The sequence below is a fragment of the Phyllostomus discolor genome, chromosome 1, assembly GCF_004126475.2.
Source record: "Phyllostomus discolor isolate MPI-MPIP mPhyDis1 chromosome 1, mPhyDis1.pri.v3, whole genome shotgun sequence".
Taxonomy (NCBI): Eukaryota; Metazoa; Chordata; class Mammalia; order Chiroptera; family Phyllostomidae; genus Phyllostomus; species Phyllostomus discolor.
The window spans coordinates 57,065,569-57,089,866 of NC_040903.2; the positions used below are offsets into that span (position 1 = coordinate 57,065,569).

General features: G+C 40.4%; 1 protein-coding gene across 1 annotated transcript in view; it reads right to left on the bottom strand.

Moving 5' to 3' along the window:
- Positions 1-1,557: 1,557 nt before the first annotated feature.
- MYO3A (myosin IIIA) overlaps positions 1,558-24,298 on the bottom strand; it is a 204,354-nt gene continuing 181,613 nt past the window's right edge. Inside the window, exons 30-33 of the mRNA XM_028507652.2 lie at positions 14,951-15,057; positions 9,785-9,825; positions 8,304-8,447; positions 1,558-2,210 (exon numbers count right to left, since the gene is read on the bottom strand). Coding sequence (XP_028363453.1) covers positions 2,084-2,210; positions 8,304-8,447; positions 9,785-9,825; positions 14,951-15,057 — 419 coding nt within the window. The 3' untranslated portion in view covers positions 1,558-2,083. The remainder of the gene's footprint in view (positions 2,211-8,303; positions 8,448-9,784; positions 9,826-14,950; positions 15,058-24,298) is intronic.

The window sequence follows — 24,298 nt, forward strand, 5'->3', positions numbered from 1 at the left end:
GCCAGCTTGGGAAAGCTTTCCAAAGCCCTTCCTCGATAAGGGAAGAGAGACCCACGCTCCGGGCCGGCTTTCTCAGTTGACCTATTTTTTTTTTTTTTGTCCCTGATTTACCCAGAGATAGCGTTGCAGGCTCGCCAAACAAGAGTGTATGGTACAGTTCTTCCCTTATGTTCTTCCAGTGCTTACGTGTTGAAAGGCAGAGGAAAAAGAGAGGTGGAAAAAAGAGAAAGGAGAGAAAATAAAGAAATATAAAAGAAAAGCAAAAAGCGTTGCATCCTTCCACCAAATGCTTGCCATTCTCTTTTCCGGCCCCACTCTGAAAGGAGGGGGCAATGACCTAGGAAAAGGGTCAGTTGTCTCCCTTTGCAGTAACTTCAGGGCCAGGCTGCCAGGGCCCTGGTCTGCAGGGGCCACTCGGAAATCCTGGACTGAAGAAGGGGCCAGGCAGGAAGCTCGGCTTTTACCCCCAAAGGCCTCCAGGTGACGGCTGGAACGTTGGGTGGGGGTGGAGGAGGCCCAGCCATCTCTGGTTACAGGGACTGCACCCTCCCAGACCCGCCAGTGAACCGTGCCCTGTCCTTCCGGTTTCCTAGGTGCCTGAGCCAGACCCCGCCCGGCCACACGCCACAGCTACAATGTGGGCCTCACATCCCCGAGTGGCTCCTCCCCTCGGGTCACAAACCTGGGTCAGGGCGATGGCTTGAACCCAGGGAGAGAGTAGGAGGAGGAGCTCTAGTGTCCTGGGAGCTCAGCCCCTGCCACAGTGGGAGGTTTCCCCTCGGGCTAGTCTCATTTGTAAAGTGAAGAGTTTTTACGAGTCATCTCAAGGGACCTGTCAGTGCCAACTGTTTGGGCTGGAGAAAATATTGTGTTCGGTGGGCGAGCGGCACACTAAACGTTGTCAGCCGGCTGCACGGCCCTCCTGCTGTGCTGGAATATTTCCTCAAAGTCTCCTGGCTCCGGGCCACGGTAGTAGAGCCAGGGATACCGGCGGAAAGGGAAAGCCCCGCCACAGCCAGACCCCTCCTCCCAGCCAGTTATGGGTAAAAACACCGCACCACCCTTCTTGCCCTCTCCGGGTTGTGTAAGTCCAGACTTGGGACTTTGGAAGGGTGTACGTTTCGGAGAAGAGCTCAACCTGGATTTTAAAATAAAATGCATCAACCGAGGAATGCAAACTTCTACCCACCCACTGCCCTCCCCACCATCTCAGATTCACCAAAATTCAGAACAGCGGAAATTGCCTCAAATTTGCAGGCGGGAAGAACTTAAAAAAACATCTGACACTTCACTCAGTAGTGGACCAAAATTTTACAGGCGGGCCATAGGAAGGCACGTGTTTGGGAAGGCCGTGTGTGTGCAGTGTGTTGGGTGATTTGGGGATCTGTCTGGAGGCCACGTTTGTGTTGCAAGGATGGGCTGTAACTTCCTATGTGCGTTCCGGGTGGCGGTGGTGGGGTTGTTTGCTGCTGCAGGCGGAAGGCACCTCACCCCCTCCGGACTTGGGCCCCAAAGGGGAGCACAACGGACCAGCCCTGAAAGCCACCGACTCTCCAAGGCACTTCCTTTATTTAATAACCTTCATGACCAAGGGGAGGGAAAGCAGGAGTTTAAGGTGAAGTTCATCTTCAAAACTTGCACACCATCCTCTCACTTCTTCTCCCACCCTGGCTTTATTCCATTCTGAAGACTCAACCCGCCCGCGAGTGTCCCGTGGACCTGGGAGAGGCATTTCCATGAAATAAGAAATGTTTTAAGTCACCCAAAATGAGAGAGGAGGAGTCAGCAAGAGCTCAGGCACCGTCGGGTTCTTAGAAGGACTCGCAAACAAGTGAACCAAGACATAATTGGGGGCCAGGGACAGGGATGCCCCAACTGGTGCGCTTGTGGGAGTGAAGGGTGCCAAGGCTCGGTGAGTCGCAGTCCTAAAAGCTCCTAGGTCTCCGCCCTCCGAGCTCCAAAGCGGCACAAAGGGCAGCCCCTGCCCGGTCCAAGCCCAGACTTCAGCGCCTGCAGGTCCTCCTCTTGGGCATTTGCACCTCGCAGTCTAGGGCACATGTCGGTGGCCACTGTGGCAGCAGGGTTACACTTGCTGGACCAGGCGCCGGCGCTGGGAGGTTTTGCGCAGGAGCCTCCTGTAGTCGTAGGGGTTGCTCGCGGGTCCATTCTCCTCCGTATCCTCCTGCTCCGGGTTCTCCACCGCCCAACACCTGCGTGCGAGACCCGGGGCCCAAGCGTTAGAGGCGCCAGCGCGCAGCGCATCCCCGCCCACCCTGAGTTAAGCGAGTTCTCCTCTCCATTTTCCCCACTGCCTGCGGGCATTTGAGAATGCACATTCAAAACGTTGAAACCGTGGTCAAATGGATGTGCATTAATTTTTCTTAGCAGGTTTTCAAAACTCCTCTGAGCCGAGGACCAGGGCTGGTGGAACCCGGTGATTTTGTGTTTGTCTCCTAAGTAAATGTGCAGTTCAGAAAGGTGAGTTTCTTTACTCTTGAAATACCTCACAACCAATAAACACACACTTATATTAGCTGTCTAATGGACAACCATTATTTTGCATTTTCACGCTGCTCAAGTGTTTCTTAAAAATGTTCCTACCATAGCTAACCCACCCCTCTGTTAGCGACACAGTTGCTGTCAGCTCTGTTGGCTTTTTCAGCATTTTCAATGAGGTTGTTGAGCCAAATTTCCTAAACTCACTGCTGGGGAACCCCACTAACGTTTACCTTTGGACTCTGCAGCTTGCTTGGGGGAGCAGAGGGCTATCTCAAAGGCAGATATGGAGACTCATCCATTTTATCCAGGGATCACCCAATAAGTGTCAGCCAGCAGTGCAGGTGATTATGGGAGAGGACCATAGACAGCTTTTAATACCAGGTGGTGAGTGGTGCTAGACACAGATAAAGCAGGCTAGTAGAGGAAGAGAGATTGGGTGTGTTGTGTCTGTATGTACACACCATTTCATAGAGGGTGATCAGGAAAGGCCTCTCTGATGAGGCGATAGGTGAGGTGAGACCTGAAGGAAGGGGAAGAGTGGGCCAGGGAGATCTCTGAGGGGAGGGCAGTCATTCCAGCATGACAGCCAAACAGTGCAAAGGTTCCAAGATTACAGTGTGTATATTGTGTTCAAGGAACAGGAAAGAGGCCACTGTGGCTTAAATGGAGCAAGCAAGAGGAAGAGCAGCAAGGGATGAGAGCCGGCAGAATGAGGGTATAGTACGGCACATAATTTAGAGTTCTGAGACCATGGCAAATACTTGAATTTTCCTTGGAGTTCTGAGCAGGGGAATGATTCTTAAAAGGACCTGGTTGGCAGAGTGGAAGTTGGTAGGCTTGTTAAAAGATTCTGCAATAGTTCAAGCAAGACTGATAATGGCTTGTTCTAGGCTTACAGAGGGGGTAAGAATTGATCAGATTCCAGTCATACTTGGCAGACAGAACTGAAATAGTTTGCTGATGGGTTGGATGTGTGTGTAAAGAAAATGAATCAAGAACATCCCTAAGGTTTTTGGCTTAAACAACTAGAAGAATGGGACTGTCATCTGAGATGGGAAAGATCTGCAGGAGAACATTTTCTTTGACAGGGGTCGGTAAAGATTTGGTTTTGGTTATGCTAAATTTACTTATTAGATATCCAACAGGAGATATTGACTAGGTAGTTGGATACATCAGTCCTGATCTAGGCTAGAGTTTCAGTTCAGGAATTTTAAGTAAATAGATGATACTTAAAGTCATGAGAGTACATGTTCATAAAGCAAGGGACTGGGACACTCCAATGCTGCCAGGTCAGTGAAATGAAGAAAAATCAGCAAAGGAAAATGAGAAGGAGGAGCCAGAATGGTAGAAAGCAAAACAAGAGAAGTTTTGTCTTGGAGGAAAATGGAAAATATGTAAAGGAAAAATGTTAAATGCTGGTAGGGCATGATAAGGATTGAAAGCAGATAATGGCGTATGGCAAAGTAGAGGTCGCTGGTGGCCTTGGCAAGGGACTCAAGAGAGATTGGAAAGGAGGATGTGGAGGAGGTTGGGTCAGTCTCCTGGGTTATTCTTGCTATAATGAAGGAGGGCAGGAACATGGATAGTGGGGGGGGGGGGCTGTTGAGTCAAGGGTGTTTTCTATGGTGAGTCCAATTGCCTCATGTTCACAGATTGTCAGAAATGGTGCTGTAAAGAGAACAAATGTTTAAGTTGTAGAGAAGAGAGGGGATAACTTCAGGACAATGTACTTGAGCTGAGTAAGGGTCTGGATCCAGTGCACAAAGGGAAGATTTGGCCTTTGCTGGAGGACAGTCACTCATGCTAAACTGAGGAAGGTGGGTGATAGATTTGGTGGTGGAAGCATGTGTCTATTCTCTGCTATTGCTTTCTTAGTAAAACAGAAAAAGAGGTTGTCTGGTGAGAGTGAGGAAGTTTTGAAGGTTTGAATAGGGAGAAGGAAATCTGAAAGAGTGAACTGGGAAAGTGGAATAATGGATTTTTAGAAAAATGTAGTATTTCAAAGTAACTCTACAGACCTGCCTAAAGTGTGTGGTCGTAAGTTTTAAGTGATAATAGATGTTTTTTTTTTCTAGGCATGTTCAGCTACTTGGGTGCATGTATGGATTGGGTAGGAAGTTGGGTTTACCCAGTATTAAGGTTTACCAGTTGAATATAACTGAGGGAGAAGAGGGTAAGGTCATTGAAGGTATATGTAAATAAGTGAAAATAATGAGGAACTAGAAAGGAAAGACTAAACTATGTATGTAGATGGAATATGCTTTTATTCTAGTCCCTTCTAGAGAGAGAATTAAAGAAAAAGAATTCTTTGGGTTTTTGCACAGCAAAGGAAGCCATCAACCAAACAAAAGACAACCTACTGAGTAGGAAAACCTATTTGTTAATGATACTTCTAATAAGAGGTTACTATTTCAAAATTTATAAAGAACCAATACAACTCAACATGAAAAAACCCTCAAACAATCCAGTTAAAAATATACAGAGGGTCTGAATACACACTCCTGCAGAAGACATATAGATGGTCAATAGACATGAAAAGATGCTCAATGTCACTAATCATTAAATAAATGCAAATTAAAACCACAATGAGATATCACCTCATACCTGGAAGACTGGCTATTTTCAACAAACACCAAGTGCTGGTGAGGATGTGGAGAAAGGGGAACCCTTGTGCAGCACTGGTGGGAATGCAGAGTGGTGCAGCCACTATGGAAAACAATATGGAGGGTGCTCAAAAAATTACAAATGGAACTGCCTTATGAACCAATGATTCCAATTCTGGCTATATATCTGAAGAAACCCAAAACACTAATTTGGAAGAATATATGCACCCCTATGTTCATTGTAGTGTTATTAAAATAGCCAAGAGAAAGAAGCAACCCAAGTGCCCATCAATAGATGATTGGCTGTAGTGCACATACACAATGTAGTGTACTACATCAATGTACACATAGTACACATACACAGTGGAATATTACTCAGCCATAAAAAGAATCTTGCCATTTGTGACAGCATGGATGGACCTAGAGGGTATTATGCTAAGTGAAATAAGTCAGTCAGAGAAAGGCAAATACCAAATGTTTTTACTTACATGTGGAATCTAAAGAACAAAATAAACAAAGAAAATTGAAACAGAGAAGAGACTGATGGTTGCCAGATAGGGGGACTAGGTAGAAAAGGTAAAGCGATTAAAAAGTACAAACTGGATATAAAGTAGAGTGTAGGGAATATAGGCAATAATATTGTAATATCTGTGTATGGTGCCAGGTGGGTACTGGAAATATTGAGGGGAACACTTTGTAAAGTATGTGATTGAGCACCATGTTGTACACATTAGACTAACACAAAATAATATTGAATGTAAGTCACAATTGAAAGATTAAAAAAATACAACTCCAAGAAGGTCTTTCAGGGTCTTGAAGGTCTTGAGCTCAGTGGATACATGACAGGAAAGGTCTTTGGTTGGTACCTATGGGGAGGATCTGGGGTAACTGACTTGAATTCTCATACCTGTTTATCTCATTTCTGGTGTAAGAATATTGGGAACAATTCTCTGCTAGGTACATCACACACATTATTTTTAACTCTAAGGACAGCTTGGTAAAGCTTTAGCTTTTCTCATCCTCAGTCTGCAGGTGAGAAAACTGTAGTTGATATGACTGGGGAGAAATGGAGTGGGGGTTCACAGCCAGGTGAGAGCACTCAGATCCTATACTTTCCCCACTGTATCCCTTTATCTTTTTTCTGCTGATGCTTCTGTAATGATTTTCCCATCCCTGAACTGAAGCACTCTTGTTCCATTTCCTACCCCCTTTCCCCTTCCATTCTCTCCATGTCTTCTTGTCCTAATTAAAACTTGGCTGTGCCTTAAATACCTCAATGACTCTTTATTGCTCAACAGAGATCCCACCAAATGCCATGTTAGTGGGAGACGAGGAGACATCAGTTCTCCTGTTATTCTCTGATGCTATTCTCTAATCACTGACTACCTGCCACCATCACTTTTATTCATTATGAGACACTGAACACAGCATTGCTGTTGTCCCTGATACGTAGGTTGCAGGTTTGATCTCTGGTTAGAGATTGTGAAGAAGGCAACCAATTGATGTTCCTCTCACACATCAATGGCTCTCTCTCTCTTTCCCTTCCTCTCTCTAAAATCAATAAATGTATTCTCAGGTGAGGATTAAACAAAATAAACTCAAGAAGGTCCATGTTCAAATGCTGGCTCCATCACTTATTATCTAGGTAAGTATACGCAATCACTAAAATTTGTAGACTTAGCCTCCTCATCTATAAAATGGGGCAATATAAAGGCCTCAGAAGGTTGCTGTGGGGATTAAATGAGATACTAGTCTAGTGCTTAGCATAATGTAAACCCTTGACCAGTGCTAACTTCTAGCATCCTTAGTCTAGTGAACACTACACGTTCATAGACACTAGAAGACCAGGTAGTACTTCAGGGATGTAATGCTTTGACAGAGCGTGTGTGTCTGCTGTGGGGGAGGGGGAGAACAAACTGGGGAGGAAGCAGACTGGGTTGGGTTGTTAAAATGGGGAGCAGACAAGTTAGTAAAAAGCAATTTGAGCAGGGAGTGAAAAAGCTTGGATTTTGGTTCACTAACTCATTGTGTGACTTTGAGCAAGTCACTCAATTGTTCTGGCACCTGGTGTTCTCTCACATGGTGAACTCTGTGAGTGAACTCTGTGGTTCGAATGGAACATCTCTAAGCATGTTACAATTCTTGATCCCAAGATGAAAGAATGCACCTTCTTTTGGGTACAAGGGGAAGAAATCATAGTTGAAGGAGATTCTAGAAAAGCAAATAAAGATGGTACTAGCCATGTTTATGGACCACCTGCCTTATGCCACATCTGGTGTTAAGCACTTCACATATACCATTTCATTAATTTCTACGACAACATGGTGAGGGTGTTATTACTAAATCCCTGTGCAGATGTGGAAACGGAAGCTTAGAGAAGTCTAGTGACATAAACAAGGTCACTCAACTACTAAGTGGCAGAATTAAGATCGAGATTTGTGAGTGCCTGACTCTAAAACCTCTTCTCTTAACCACCACCTCACACCGCACAAGGGACAGGTGAGGGGACCCAAGTACTCTAGGCAGGTAGGATGTTCATTTAGGACTTTGGAAAAACAGCTTTTCATAGCCTGTTATTGATCCCATTCCTCATACCACATTTCCATCTTATTACACGCCCTCAATTTCAAAACTCCATGAAGAATTTCTGAGGTAAGAGAAAAAATTCCCAGGGTATCAATAGTAAGCAAGCTATAAACAGTTTGTTACTTGATGCAAAAGTCAGTGGCAAAGTGAGAAATCCAATCCAAATTATATATTTCTATATAATCTTTCTCCCAAATATTTTTGGTCTGACATCACTGATTCTGAGAAATTACACAGTATAATTGAAAAACTAATATGAGTGATTAAAATTACATTGGTTAGTGCTTAACCACAGTTTTGAATATCGTTTATTGCTTATATTAGTATGACCATAAATTTATCATCTTAACTGAGGCACTTTTAAAGGGAGGGGGTGCTATTAATGATTACACCAAGAAAACAGGTATAAACTGGGATTGTTCTAGAAAAACTGGGATGTCATTAACTACCATAACATTTATGGTTTTACTTTTAGACAACATATCAATTATAAGAGAGTAATATTCAGTAATGCTTTCTTATTAAATGTTTTGTCATACATAAAATGAAAGAGTTTTAGAAATGGAATTGCGAGTATAAAATTGAAAATGCTGAACTTAATGTGAAGCTTATTACCTTTCATCAGCCTTAAAACATTGGTTCTGGAGTTCTCTCTGTTGTCTTTGTCCTCTTAAACTAGGGTTATGTTCCTTTGGTCCAGAACGAGTGGGCAAAAATTCCTTATAATAGAAGTCTTCCAAATCTAATAATTTCCCCTGACTACAAGTGAACACATAAACATATCAGAGTATCAATCAAATGTTCTATTCACTTAAACTTATAGGACACTTGCTTTCTCCTTTTAAAGTATTTACTGTAATTTAGAGTAACATACACATGTCAATAAAACAGTAGTTGTCTTGAAATGTACAAAAATAGCACATACCATAAATTAAAAATAAAACTAAAAAACTTATCTCTTACCTTGAAGAGAACGTTAGCTGCTGGAGGGGCTTTTCCTGGTTCTGTCACATTCAACAGGGCACAACAGGGGTAGTTACCACAACAGGGGTAGTCGGTAATTATAGTACAATGCTCCAGTTTGGCTAGTTTAGGTCAGAGTTCACAGCAGACCCTTGGGCCACTTTACATACTAACACATAGTGTTTTCACTGATGTACACAGTGTATTCATGGTCTTACCTTGCTTCCTTCACAGATAACCTACTGTCTTCCCCCTACCTGTTGGTCTTCAGAAAATTATTTTTTTGTGCTAGATATGAACTCCTGCATGTGACATACACACAGCGTGTGTTCTCAAACATGGTAATTCTCAGATTTACTCTGACTATGGTCTGACATCTGTGGTGTCAGTATCTGCAGTGTGATGGGACTTCAGATGAGGTCACCAGGGACAGGTCTGGGCAACTCTCAGATGTCATGGTGCTTCTGGGGAAAAGAGCTTGACAAGCTCCAGGTACCAATTTATAAATAAGCTTTCAGGATGTCATTGATTCACAAGTTAGGAACTCTGTCTGCTCATGCTTAACAGAAGAACCCTCAATTGTTATTAGCATTGTCTGGAAATTAGTTGATTGAACTAGTAAAGTACTGTGTAGCTGAAACACTATAGGAAAAGGGGAACAGTATGTATTACAGTGTACCACACCTACAGGGGACACAAACCTTATTTTCGTAACAAAGCCATAAAAGTTGAGATTCAGCATGTCTTGTCTCCAAGAACAAAAAGCAAAAAGGAGTTTGGGGAAAGAAAGTTCATGGACATGGGAGTGTTCAAATTGCCCAATCAAACCATATCGATGAACCAAAAACAAAACAAAACAAAACAGAACAAAACAAAACCAAATTCTGTATTGGAACAGCATAATTCATTCAAAATGATTTGAGTTTTCAATGTACACTTTGCACTGTGCTAGCTCAATGTATTTCAGGTAGACAAGATCTCAAGCCACAGGCAGGTGTTTTTAATATAAATGCACTAAGAGCATACTACCTTCCAGCCTGTCCACATAAAACTGGTGATTATTAATTTAGTTTGAACATATAGATTTATCTTTTCATTTGATAATTTATTGAAATTCAGAAAGAAATAATTACCTATCTTTCCTTGGTCTTCGTTTTTCTTCTTGGATTGACTTCTAAAGGGAATAGAATAATTTTTAAAATCTATAAATATTATGATCTTGACATAATGTGTTTCGCATATCACTATAATCCTAATATATACCTACATTTGTTTCTACAAAGCTAACTTAGAAATAAACATGCATACACAATATTTTAAAGATCTGAATAAATATAATTTACTCAGATTTTATTAATTATGAATTTTGATTCTTTTTACCAGGACTGGACTGAAATTAATCTTTGCATTCCATTAAAAAAAAAGAGTTTACCACAGTGACCACTATACACAAGATTACATAAGGTCTGTCTACTGACAAATGGGGGAAAAAGTAAGAATTTCTGGAAAATACATCTCTTCAAAAATGCAGTTGTGATTTAGGCAGATAACAAGGCTGCTGTGATGCCTTGTTCCTACATCATCCTTGTCTGCAGGTAAAGCAGGTGGGTAGAGGGTGAGGGCAGCTGCAGCCATTTACGAAAGAATGAAATTGATGTCACTAACCCGTAGGAGCCCATTTAGGGCATAAAAGTAGCAGCACAGATGATACATATGTTCATTTGCAAAATGTTTTCATAGATGAGAACTTTATGCATCAAGGCACAAGTTAGAGCACTTAATTATGCATATGTTAGATATATTTTAATCAATGCTTTAATTTGAATAATAGAATGGCACCTCACCTTACATATAAAGCAGTATTATCTCTGGTATCACAACACTAGTAACGTGCTTCCCTGTGTGCTAGCTCAATATATTTGAGCTCATATATTTACATGTTAGAAGAGCACATGTGTCTCTCAGGATGAAGAAATGAATACCACACTCACCTTGAACAAGCTGAAGATATTATAATTGTGGAAACCCTAATGCAGATATCAAGTTGGCTGACACCATAAAAGTACAAGATAATAAAAGTGGTAATTAATAATGGTTTGTAAGTATTGAGGGTTTCCACAGTATTTTTAGACAGGCAACCATTTTTCCTCACGATTTATTGTGTGTAATACACTGAAATGTTGGCTGAGTGAAATGGTTCATAGTTTCTTTAATACTTATTGGTTGTTATTTTAGTGGGTGGACTGGACGAGGCAGAAGTGGATGTTTAAGTGCATGAAGTCTGGGAGTGAACCATTCAGAAAACAACAATACAAGGAGCAGGACACCAATTACCTTCCTATCCTCCTTCCCATTTCCTATTACTTCACATTCTTGACCCAATGCCCCAGGCTAGGAGGTGCTCACAAATAATTACACTACCAGCATAGGTACATGGCCCCTAGCGGTCCAGTTAATGATCCCCGAGACCAGGGTGGTGTTTGCTGTGGTTGCTGTTGTTGTTTTAATATGACAGAGGATCTTCTTGATCCACTGTCAGGAAAAAAGTCTGTTTTGTTCTTGAGAACAATTTTCTACAATCCAAAATTATGCTGAAATGATGGCATGATGCCAAGAGGCAGACATCCCCTTTCTACAACCAAGAATCAATCAAATAACATTCTGACCTTGAACTCTCAAGCTGGCCAGGGTCCTTTTTAATTCTGGATCAGCCTTTCTCCCTGGGAGGTAGTAGGTAGTATATACATACAATATGGTTCTAAGTTACAGGAATTCTTAGAAGAGAAAATATTGTCCAGGTTTTATTCACTCTTGCCTGTGCTAGAATATTCTAATGAAATGTAATTCAACAATAAATTTTTCCAAAAAATTATTTAAGATGGTTTATAATAGAAGCAATTATACAATCAAACAGAAGTTGTAAATAAGAAAGAGGGCAAAAGTGACATGTGTTAAGATGAGCCTCACATTTGTCGTCTCCTAGTTTTCTCACTGCGGAGTCCAGAAGGGAAGCGCGAGACTGCATTCTTTCTCACAGAGAAGGAAGCACAGTGGATGTCACGGGAGAGGATTTAAATACATCTTAACCCCTGGGACTTTACATTAGGGGCATTTACTGCTAAGATGAACAGTGTTTTTCAATTATAGTTTTGAAATTACAAATTACCAACTTGAAATTTGATATGAAAATAAAGAAGTAAATGTCCTATGGCAGCTTCTTAAGGAACAAGAGTAAAGAAGAGAGAAAGACAAGGAGACAGAGGTGACTCTAGGCAGAGGCAGTCCCGGGAGGGTGTCTCTAGAGGAGGTGTTGAAAGACCCGAGGTCTAAGTTCATAGGACTTTGAAGGCTCAGTGGCATCACACTCCCTTCCCTCCTACCTGATACAAAGAAACACATTTTATAATAAAACTTTAAATTTCACATCCACTATATCCTGGTAGATACAGTCTTACATTCCTTTTGGAAATACACCAACATTTCACTTATTTAGAGGTCTTTGCAAGGATGAAGAAAGTAGCCAAAACATGGGGGGAAAATATCTTGTGACAGCTATACTACCTACTGCAGCCAGGAGAGGTACTGGGCAAAATAATAAACTGGAAGGCCTTTGAAGTGATGTGTTCAGTTACTCTTTTTGAGAAAACTGTTGGCCCCGAGTGGTTTCGAGGATGGCTGCTCAGCTTCTGAGTGACAGAGCAGCTCCCCACACCGTGACGGCAGGTGTGTGTGCGCCCAGCAGATGTTCTCCCCTCCAGGGCATGCTTCTCAGGCTCAGCCTACTCTAACTTTTGACACAACTATAGCAACATTTCCCAGATGTAAGAGATTAAGAGCATCAAATTGTAGAAGAGGGCTGGTATTGATGTTAAGGCAATAAGAATGACCATAGTAAGAAGTGACATCCAAGGAGAAACAAAAGCTATAAAAAATAGGGAAAACAACCAGAAGCACAGGTGTCCCTGATGGGCAGGCTCAGGGACATCATTTGCACAGCTCGGCAGCTCCCGGAGCGCTGTAAGGCAGCAGTGTGTTATTTACCAAACAGTCTTCTATCTACCTACAGTGACCCACAAGTTCCAGCAGCAGTGGGGCTGTCACAGCGAGCAAAGTCCTTGCCTCTATGGAGCTTATAGTCTACAGGGGACAGTCAGACAGGAAGCAAGTAGAGAAATACATATTTACAAATGCTCTGAAAAAAATGATGCAGGGCCAGGGGGAAGCAGAGAGACAGGGTGCTGCCGTGGACACGGTGGTCAGAGAGCCTCACTGAGAGGTGTAGATCTGAGGAAAGTACACTTTTGCTGACTACAGTGAGCCTGGGTCATCAGGAAAAGGTTTAAAGTGTGTAGTAGAATATAGTTTAGAAAGATTTTCATGAAAGCCACTTAAAGTTACAGTGTTTTGGTGGGTAAAGGGAGTGGGGCCCCATCATTTCTACAAGTTTCACTTATGTGTAGTACCCGGAACCCAAGCAGGGGAAAGATAAACATGAACACATGGTCCGTTTTCACTTATAATAAGTCTAGTTTTCTATGCTTTATTTTTCACTGAAGCTGAAGATTTAAAGACTCAGAGTTATAAAAAGGATTCCAGTCACTAATAACTTAAAGTGTATTAAAACACTTTATATTCATTAAAAAAATTAATAGTTCGATGACAACATAAGATTTTGGGACTCATTTGTGAGGCTCAGAATCTGCTCCAGTCTCACTGACTGGTTGGTTGTTAGTCATAAACATTCTCCTTATTTCTCATATCAAGAATGGTATCTGTTGTTGAAGCCACAGAGGCCAATTGTCATTCCAGAGGCAATTAATAAATGTTATTGAACATCATTTACTACTTATATTCAAGGTTAATAGGAAATGGTTGGTGCTTTCTAACCTTATTCTCTGTTGCTTGGCCTCAGAAATAGTCTGGCCTTTATGTTGAGGGAATTGCTGAGCTATAAAGGGACTAGCAAGGGAGGAACATGGCCAAATTGATGGTTTAGAGGAATTTTCTAATACAGGCTTGAGAGGCTGACTTTAGAAGCACTTGGGTGGGGCCTGAAGCATCCCAGTGAGGAGCAATGATGGTCTGAAATAAGGCAGTGAGGTCAGAAGAAGGGGATGAATGGGAGACAGTCTTTGTCAGTAGAAGCCACACTTCAGAGTCAATGGTCAGATGTCAGGTAGGAGAGAGGTTAGGTTCAGGATGACACCAAGTGTTGGCTTAGGTAACCAAATGGATGATGGTGGCATTTGAACAACAGGAACAGGGGAGGAAGGGCAGGCTGGCAGAGGTGATGCAATGAGCTGGAATGCTGCCTGCCATGAGTGAGGGACCTCAGTACAGTGAAGGACCCTGACAGCTAGGAAATGCCTTGTCTGTGTCTGTGTCCTGGCCTGTGATGTGGGAATGCCTCCTTCAGGGCTGTTTCTAGGATCAGATATCAAAATGCAGGTGAATGTACCTTGTTCCAGGCCTGGAATTTAAAAGGGAAGTGAGCATAACGGACAAAACTAATTGCAGATAAAATATGAAATGAATGACTCGGAAAAGAAATGGAAATAAAGAAAGACTGAAAAACAACTTTATGAATGAGAAAAACATTTTTAAACTATTGATCAAATTAAGAAATTAATTATTTTTGTAGTATAATGATTGTAGACATCTTTAAAAAACAACACTCTTTGTTTTTTATGAGATCCATGTTGAAATATTTATAAGTGAAAAGATAAGATGCCTAGTATTTGCTTCAAAATCATCCATTGAGGTTGCAGGTAAAGGTATAGAGGAGATAAGATTTGTTGATAATTGAGGAAGATAGCGATGGATATGAGTTCATTATACTATTCTACTTTTGTAGGTGTTCAACTTTTCCATAATAAAAGTCTTCCTTAAGAATAAAAAAAAGTACAAGGTGCTCCAAAATTGTCTTTCCCCCCCTTCCTTCCCTTCTTCTACTTTCACCATATCTCACCCACTTACATCAGGTCCCTCTCTGGAGAGCTCCTGCTGTGACACAATTCTCTTTCTGGGTTAATATTTGCATCTCCATTCAGATGAATGAACCAGCAGAGAAACCTTCCTGCTGGAAGGACATGGGGTTGCAGGACTGTGGGAGGGTCCTGGATGGTGACAAAGAGGGGCAGCAGGACAGCCAAGTGCCCAGGTCCTCAGCCGAGGCCGGGATAGGAAAGCAGAAACTGAGGGGCATCTCCATTTCAGAGTCCTCCCTTTGCATAGGCCTAGTGTGGCCATAGTTTTATGAATGCTATGGCTCCCATTGATAATAAGCGTGAGCCACTTACATGTAGTAGATAATAGTATGTGCAGTCTTCAGGGTTATTTAATGTTTTGGGATTCCGGGGCCGTCTTGGGGGTCTCAATATTTTTGGTTCCCCTCCTTTAGAGATACCTACAAGAAAGGTGATTATGAACAAGTATTCAATTATAAGGACTATCATCGAGCAATGTTTTTCTTTTGGGTTAAATAAAATATTATACACACACCATTGGGGCTAGGGCTGGGAGAAAGAGGCAATACCTTTGTTTCCCCAACTGACCCTTATCATATTCCTCATCATGTGCTTCCTTCCAATCGCCTGGTTGGTCTAGGGCTCTAAGAGGTAAGGGGGAAGAAAGAAGGAGAAGAAAAGAAATACATAGCTTGGTGATGTGGAATAGGGTACCACAGTTCAGAGGGCAGATGGGGGGAGGAGACAAAGCCGCTAAAAAAAATCTTTTAAAAAGGATATTATGTGCATAGAATCTTCTTTCTGCCCCCTTATCTCCCCTACTGCCTGCCTGACACACCCACCCGGCCAGCTGGGGACTGCCTTATCTTCCCTTCAGAGCACCACCTCAGGTAATGGCCCAGACAAGGAGACCTTAACTCCTTTCTAAAGGCTGAATCTAACCTTTTGCCAGAACTTAGAACCTCACACTATTAGAATTTTCAGACCTGATTTTAAAAATGTTGACCAAGAAAGAAGAACGTTTGTCATATTTTTCTACCCTTTCTGTCAATATAGCTCAATATAGCCAAGTTCTCAAAGCTGTAGCAACATCATCAGAGTGCATGCTTGGTTGTTAGTGATCATTACAAGTGACTTTCTATTCCCAGAGCTAGGAGGCCTCTCCTGGAGTATTTTTGTCTATTTTTCCTGATTCTTGACACTCTGTCTGCTGACTGCATTTGTGCAGGAATGTCTGCTCCATAGATATATAAGGATGAGGGTGGAAAAGGGACCTGGGTGTCCACTGGACAACAGCCTGCGTTTAGCAGATACTTGAGCATATGTTTCTCAGCTGAACTTTAAGGGTAGTGATAGATCGTTATTGTGTATAAAAGAGGGGCAGTAATGATCCCTAATTCTTAGATGTAGAATACACAGAGCAACTGAATTGCTCCAAACCAAAACTATTCAAATTAAGTCAAACAGAATCAAATCAAAGAATATTTAATACTATGTGTAGACAACTGTGACTGGCAGTGCAGATCAGCTTCAATCAGGATGGAGGGGACACATTGATGTCTAACTGTTTCTGGTCCCCTGTCTGACCCACTAGGTGAACATTCATAGTCTAACATCATCTAGCTCCTTCACTTCAAAATTTATGGGAAATTGTTGGATGACGGAGATGCATCAACTAGTTGGGAGCACTTCTGAGAGGTGGAGCACATAGAACAATGCCAATCAGAGAAAACTATGATGATCATACATACTATCCTTTTTTGAATAAGAAGAAAATGAGGTCTTTGTTAACAAGAGCATGTTACACAGAGATCAGTAATAGACTGATTACTAATTAGAAGGAGTGAAAGCACTTTTCCAACTAGTCCCTGGAAGTTTATCTCCCCTTTTCTCCCTTTCCCTTCCCCTCTGCAGAAATAGACAGCGGAAGGAATTTAGATATCCTGTCTTTAAGATTGTCACAGGCACAAGGAGAAATGGCAAAACCTGAATTATTGCCATCTCTATAAACAGTGTTTTTTAAAATTATTTTCCTTCTCTTTACTTATCATCTGCCCCAGTGCTGTTCAACAAATAGCTTCTATTGGCTCTTGCAAAGTTTTATCATCTTAAAATGTATTGGTTGTATTCACTTATATTACTTATCTGAATGTGAATGGAAAGAAATATAAAAATATAGTATCATTATTATCTTTTTAGAAACATGAAAGTGACCTGTGACTAAATTTTAACTTGACTGTTAATATTATTTAAAATCTGAATTAAAATATCAGAACATTACTATTGTAACAAAAGTTAATTAAGTTGAAAATAGCAAAGAATTTGAATAAACACAAAGAGAGTGAAAAACAAGTCAGATTCTGGGAATAAAAAAGTCTTGCTCTTGTCTTCATTTTCTCATCAAATTTTCCCTATTCAATTTGATGTCTATTATTAAGACTCTACTGAAGCTACCTTCTTAGAAGGTCAAGGGTGGTCACTTTATTGACAAATCAGAGGTCCCTTATCTTTCCTTATTATCTCTGACTTCATCATCTAACATTATCGACCACTCCTTGCCTTCATGGCTAAGGATGAGGTTTCTGAGGGCAGACACCTTATCTTATTTATCTTTGCATTCCTGGCACTTGAGGCCCTGTTGGACACACAGTAAATGCTGAATAGAAGTTTGCTGGGTGAGAAGATAATCCCCTTGCCCTCTGAATTGAATCAAGCCCCTCCCAGCTCCTTGCACCTTCCTCTGTGTACTCCACACTGACGACTCCCTAGTGCATACCTCAGGCATGGCCCTCTCAGCCCTCCAGAGGTCCACCCTAAGTTCTTACTGGATATTTTCATCTCAAACTCTCAGACTCAAAGGGACCAGCAGTGGCCTTTCTTCTCCATCTAGAGTTCTGCATACCACAGCCTCACTGGCACCATTATTTCTGTCCCCCAGGTTCAAAATACTGATGTCACCTTGTCTTTTCTATCCTCTTCATTTCCTATAAGTAGGCAACCATCAACTTCTGTCAATACTGAAGTGGTATTTCAGGAAGGAAAATCTGGTTTTCATTTGCAAGAAATTTCATTTTTCAAAAAAAATTTGTGAAGCTTCTTTTTCCTCCTTTATTAAGCCTACACATCTAAATCTAGATTACTTACAATCAGCAGTTTCAACTTTCATCTTCTACTTTCCCCCAAATTAACTATCTCCCCCGATCAGCCTAGTTACCTCATAGGAACCCTGGCATACCATGGTTATAGCTATAACTTGCTTTATTCTCATCTTTTCACAGTGGGACTTTCCACTGCCTCACTGACATCTTAAGCATCCTTCAGTGTCTGTCTCCAGTCCCATCTCTTCCCTGAAGCTTTCACTGACTCTCCAGTGATTTCCCTCTCATGTGTACACCAATGGTACTTATAGGCTGCACAAATCATTTGAAACAAGTTAGGGGCTGGATTATGTTTCCTCAACATTCATATGTTGAAATCCTAAGCTCCAGCACCAAAGACTATGACCACATTTAGAGAAAAGGTCTTTAAAGTGAAATCATATGAGTGGGCCCTGACCCAGTATGACTGGAGTCCTTTAAAGAGAAGGAGATTAGAACAGAGACACACACAGAGGGAACCTGAGGTGAAGACTGAGGGAGAAGATTGCCATCTACAAGCCAAGATGGGAGGTCTCAGAGGAAACCAACCTGGCCAATGCCTTGATCTTGAACTTCTAGCCTCCAGACTGTGAGTAGATAAACTTTTGTTGTTTAAGCCACCCAGTCTGGAACATTATTATGACAGCCCTAGTAAAACACATAAAAGCTTATTATTTTTTTTACTGGTGATTTGTTTTTCTAAATAATGAGACTTAATATTTTGGACAGTGCCGGTCACGACTCAGGTTCTGGTGCCCTCCTGCCCTGTCACTGGTGGTCTGCATATGCTAGGTGTTTGCAGACAAGTTTGACTGATTCTGTCTCAGCTTAGAGACACAGTGCTAAATGAATAGTAGGCACTCAATACACTTTTGTTAGCTGGATCTCTACTGTCACCAGGTATAAAAATAAATTCCTGATGCTTTAAAGAAAAAGGTAAATAAAAAGCCAACAAAACTCTAGAAAGAGAACCCAGAGACTTCATGAACAATCTAGTGGCACAAATGTCTTTTCAAATAAATCTTCACTCAGGGGTATGTTTATTGATTTAAGAGAGAGAAAGATAGACATTGATGTGAGAGAAAAACATCAATCATTTGCCTCCCATCCATCCATCCATCCATCCATCCATGCTTTGATGGGGGATGGAACCTGCACCCTAGGTATGTACCCTCAGCAGGAATCGGATCTGTGACCTTTTGATGTAAAGGACGATTATCCAACCAACTGAGCCACCCAGCCAAGGCACAAATGTCTTAACCAAAATTCAGGAGTCATAAAGAGGTAGACACATCTGCTTATTAAAATAGTAGGACAATGAAATCAAAAGATACACAATAGATTTGAAAAATCATATTTATAGCACAAAATGCCAAATAAAGTGTTGATATTTCTAATATACAAGAGTGTAAGCAAATGATGAGAAAAGCACAGACCAACAGAAAAATGGGCAAAAGATATGAACAAGAAAGTCAAGACGAGCAAATCCAAAAGGCCAATAAGCACAGAAGTCACCTGATCTTTCTAGTGGACAAAAAATATAAATTAAAATAACAATGAAATATCATTTAACTTCAGACACATTAGCGGAAATTAAAAAGAAGGATAATACTACTGGACAGGATGTCAGAAAAACTGTATCCTCATAAACTGTGGAAGGAAATGTCAATATTTAGGGTCTATTAATAAAGCAATTCACAAAAACCAAAAATACCTTTCAATTCAGTAACTCCAATGTTGGAAACTTTTCCCATAAAATTAAAATCCTAGGATACAAGGACATTTTCAAAGAAGTTTAATGTAGCATTTTCCACAGTGGTAAAAATTTTAAAAAGTGGATATCTGGCAATAGAAAAATGGTTATGTAAAGTATTGTGATCTACCCATGGAATATTATATAGCCAGTGAAAAGAATACACATAGTAATTCCAATTGATGTGCAGGGATTTCTGCTAAAATGCTGAGAAAGAAAAGCAAGATATGTAAGTGTTTATATTATAATCCTATTTATATAAAAGAATGGCATAAATCTCTATATATCTATATGTGTGTATAAGCACATGCATGCATATTTGCAAAAAATATTAAAGAATTCATATTTTATAATAAGAGCTCTCTTAAGGGAGAGTAATGTACATTGGACAATAGAGGGGTGGGTAAGAAGGAAATAGGACAAAAACAGAAAATGAAAAGATACTGTATAAAAAGAATCCTGGAATATATGGTACGGTCACTTTTATGTAAAGTTATAAATTTACATGCCTTATGTGAATATTATAGGCATAAAAATGTCAGAGTGTATTGAATTTTCAGAATTTCTGTTTAATTTTTGTATATTGAAGCATCTGCATTTGTGTTAATTTATTGACATTTCTCCTTTACGAGGACAATCTGAAGGTTGAATACTTGTAAAGGGTGTCTCATTTAAGATGCTGCCATACAAAGTGGGCAGTCAGCAAGGGAAAATTATTGATAAATATATTCAACAGCATCTGACTGTTCAGATTAAATTTACCCAGACTATTTTGTATTTTTGAAGAAAAAACTTCCCATGAGCTTGTCTGCATACAAATGTTTCAGAAAGGCACAAGTTTATTTTTGTCCTCTAAATTTTTGTTCCTTTGGGGGAGTACAAACACTGTCTGCTAACATCATTCTAACCCCTTAATTACAAAGGCGACACAAACATTTGTAATCACAAACGATCAGCAGCATATCCATACTGGCAGTAGCAAAATTAGGTTTGTGACTATTTTGTGTGATGTGCATGATAAATATTAGATAGTAAAGGTTATTGCTATATTAAATAGTCAGAGGGTGAAATATTCATTTATATTGTAACTCTGGTAATGATTTCATTAAGTGTCTTAGTTCACCAGAAATGAAAATTTTAAAAATAATGAGTCTTGACATTCTGCACCGAAAAGAAAGTAGATTTAAAACTCATTGTCAATATTAGCTTTAGAAAATTAAATTTCATTATTCCTTTCATTTTAATAATAACACTATTTTACTTAAGTATACATGCAGAGTAGAATTTGCATATGTATCACATGCCTAAATCAGATATGAGAAGAGTAAAGCACTCATGCTATTGTAATTTCTTCTTTAAGAAATCAGTTTTTCAGTTTTTGTAAATTTCCATTTACTCCAGACAGCCTGTGAACTTTAAGCAATACAGTGACCTGCAGGAAATCTTAGAAGAGAGGAATATTCATTGCTGCAGGTACAAGGCAGGACTCACCTGAGTCAAGGTTGCAACCTGCCTTTCAGAAGCTGCTGTTTCTGCCTTCTCCCGCTCTGTCCTTTCACAAGGTCAACCACTCTTGAGAGAGCTGGATACAGATTCTGAGCTTGTGTGGGTCATTCAGTTCTGCATCACTCCTGTCTGCCTTGCGCTCTGAGCTCCTGGAGGCATTTTCATTTCTCATGGTTGCTCCAGATTTAACCACTGGCTTTATTCTGCTCTGTGGTCTGTATTCTTTCAAGTCTACCTGAGGTGAGGAGTTATAAGGGTAGGTTCTTCTGCTTCATGTGTCCTTAACACTTGGGTTTGCCTTACTGTTCAGTGGGTCTGAATCCCTGGCTTCCTCTGACCTTCTCAGCAGGCAGCTATCAGCCCCCATCCCATTCAGAACTGCTCAAGCGATTCCTTCTGCTTTTTTCTACCACCTGAACACTAATGCCCCAGAACCAGCTTACACCTGTACTTACCCTACAGGTCATGGGCTTTGAGCTTTTTTTCACTGTCTGATTTAGGTAGGTTGCGCTAATATACAGAATGTTGAAGACAAAGCATTTATTTTTACAATTACACTCTCAGATTTAGGTAAGGTGCTTCTCCCCACCTGTGCCTCATGTCTCTTCTGCTTACATCACAGGAGCAACAGGGGAGAATAAAGCAGCTGGGTTTATTCGGTGAGGCCTCTGGACTATCGTTTGTCTCTTGGATATGATCACTACACACCTTCTGTCATTGCCACTGATCTGAGGTCATGGATTACAGTCCTCTTCAGCTAGTTAGTTCTTTTCCTGTTCCTGGGGGTAGATTACTGTTAATTCCAGCTATTTTACATTCATGTGCACAGTTATCAAAGGAGAGTGCCCTAGTAGAAGCACATGAGAATGCACACAGTGATGTTGGTGGTGTCTCGACAGTGTCCTTTTTGTTGGGGATAGTGAGCTGTCATGCTGATCCACGCCATGGGACTGTGGGTACAGTCAAACAACAGAATACACACTTCCTTACCTGAAGAAGGAGGAGGCTCAAGAGTGGCATTTAAGGCTCCCTAATAACCCCTTGGTTATTTTTCAAGATCATACTGATCTTAATTTACCTGGAAAATGGTTGGGTAGGTAGCCTGAGGTAAAAACCTATGTTAATTTTTCCCAAAGAGCCAAATTTTAGAAAATCATTTATTGACTATTTCATAGTTATTTTCTCAGATTGGATTTGTAAAGACATAGGGTATCAGAACATAACCTGATTTTAAACAAGTGACGTGTACGAATTTTTTCTTGCCCTCTGCTCATGCCCTACAACATAAAAATAGGTGGTTCCTCTCAAGGTAAAATAAAATACACCAGTATTTTTAAAAAGCCATTTTTCCATATCAGAGTGTGTCTAGTCACAAGTATGGGTAGAGGAGATGCCAGCCAAGCTTTCAGTGGCTCAAGACAGCCTGGCAGCAAAGATGACATACCCGGAGATGGCCTTCTAGTCTTATCACACATGGCTGTGTGAGCTCTGGACCAGGCTGCAGAACATTATTCATATTATTAATTTTACACAGACATGCACTCTGAGGGCCCAAGTCAGCGAGGGATGGAGAGTGTCCGCTCTGTTGCCGAGTGAGTACCTTGTTCTTATTCAGCAGTCACTGGGCTTTTCTAGAGCTCTCTACACAGATGCTCTTGTTAATGAACCACCTCACGCGAGGGAAGATTAAGCTGATTTATTTGCAGCATTCCAACTCCAATTGTGCAATATTTTATCCTACAGTTGGATTAGCTAGCAGTTTGCCAAGGTTATTCTTTGAAAAATGAATTTAAGGGCTGTTAATATTCCACATATGAATGTGTCATTACTTATTAATCATTTCCTTAGTGTCTAACTTTATATTTTTGCCATGCACATACATTTTTACTTTTCAGCTCTGATTATTTCCTTAGGCTATGCTATCAGAAGTGGTTTACTGGGTCAATGATATAAACTATTTCCATTTTTTTTACATATCATCAAATCACTTTGAAATGTTGACTCTTTACAGTTTCTTCATTACTGTTTGAGAATAATTAAATTAGCATATTCTTCTCACTGTTATTTTTTTTTCTTCCTTGTCATTTTGATAAGTAAAAATAGTAACTTGTTTTAACTGCATTTTTTATTTCTAGGTTAAAGATATATATGCTTATTTGCCACTTGCATTTATTCTTTTATAGACAAATCCATTCTTGAGCCGGTTTTTTTCTGTTGGGGGAATGTTTTCTCTAATGACTTGTAAGAGCTCTTTCTACATTACATATGTTAACCCTATTCCCATTTGTTTTACACTTGATCTTAGCAAAAAGGCTGAGAAGCGATCCATTTGTTTTAACTGTTTTATGCAGTTAGTCTTTAGCCCTTTAACTTTTAATGATGCTTTCTAATCTCTAGGAGGTTTGATTGTCTATGCAATCCAAATCTATCACAATTTTTCTTTGTAATTCTTTTGAAAAAAATTTTAAAAATTGATTTTAAAAAGAGAGGAAGGCGGTGGGGTGCAGGGGGTGGGGGGGAGAGGGAGAGAGAGTTTGATTTGTTGTTCCGCCCATTCCAGCATTTGTAGGTTGCTTCCTGCATGTGCCCTGACTGAGGATGGCCAAACCTTGGCATACTGGGTATGCTCTAAGCAACTGAGCTACCCAGGCAGGGCTTATAATTTTTTTAGTGCTTCTTATGCTTTGTCCTTTTTGCAGTAGAAATAGTGCAACACTCAGCTCATATCATGTGGATTACTTTTTACACTTAAGTCATTACTATATCTTTGAAATATTTGTGTAGTTAGTATAAGGTAAAACCATCTTATTTCTTCTCTCCAAACAAGAAAAATTTTTAAGCATTATCTATCCATTTTTTATTGTTTTCCTGTGTATCTTTTAGTGACAGGTTTTCAGAAATACTAGGGTTAATTTTGAGGCTATCCTGTTCCAGTAATCTGTGGTTGATTTTTATAATAGAGGCACATGGTTTTGATTATTATAGCTTTATATTATTTATTTTACTGTCTAATAAGAAGAGTCCTTATTTATAACTATTACATTTTTTCTGAAAATCTACAAAAATCTTTAGGGAGATTTTTTCAATTTCTAAAACAATCTCATGGAGATTGAATGTGGTATTTTTAAACTTAGAAATTAATTTTAGAATGGTCATGTTTATAGTATGTTCCAGTCCAGACACACAATGTAATGCCATTCCATTATCCACCTCTTTTTTGGTCTCTTTATGGTTTTCTGGCTAGCTTTATTTCAAAACATTAATTTTTTGCTGTTATTTCCATTG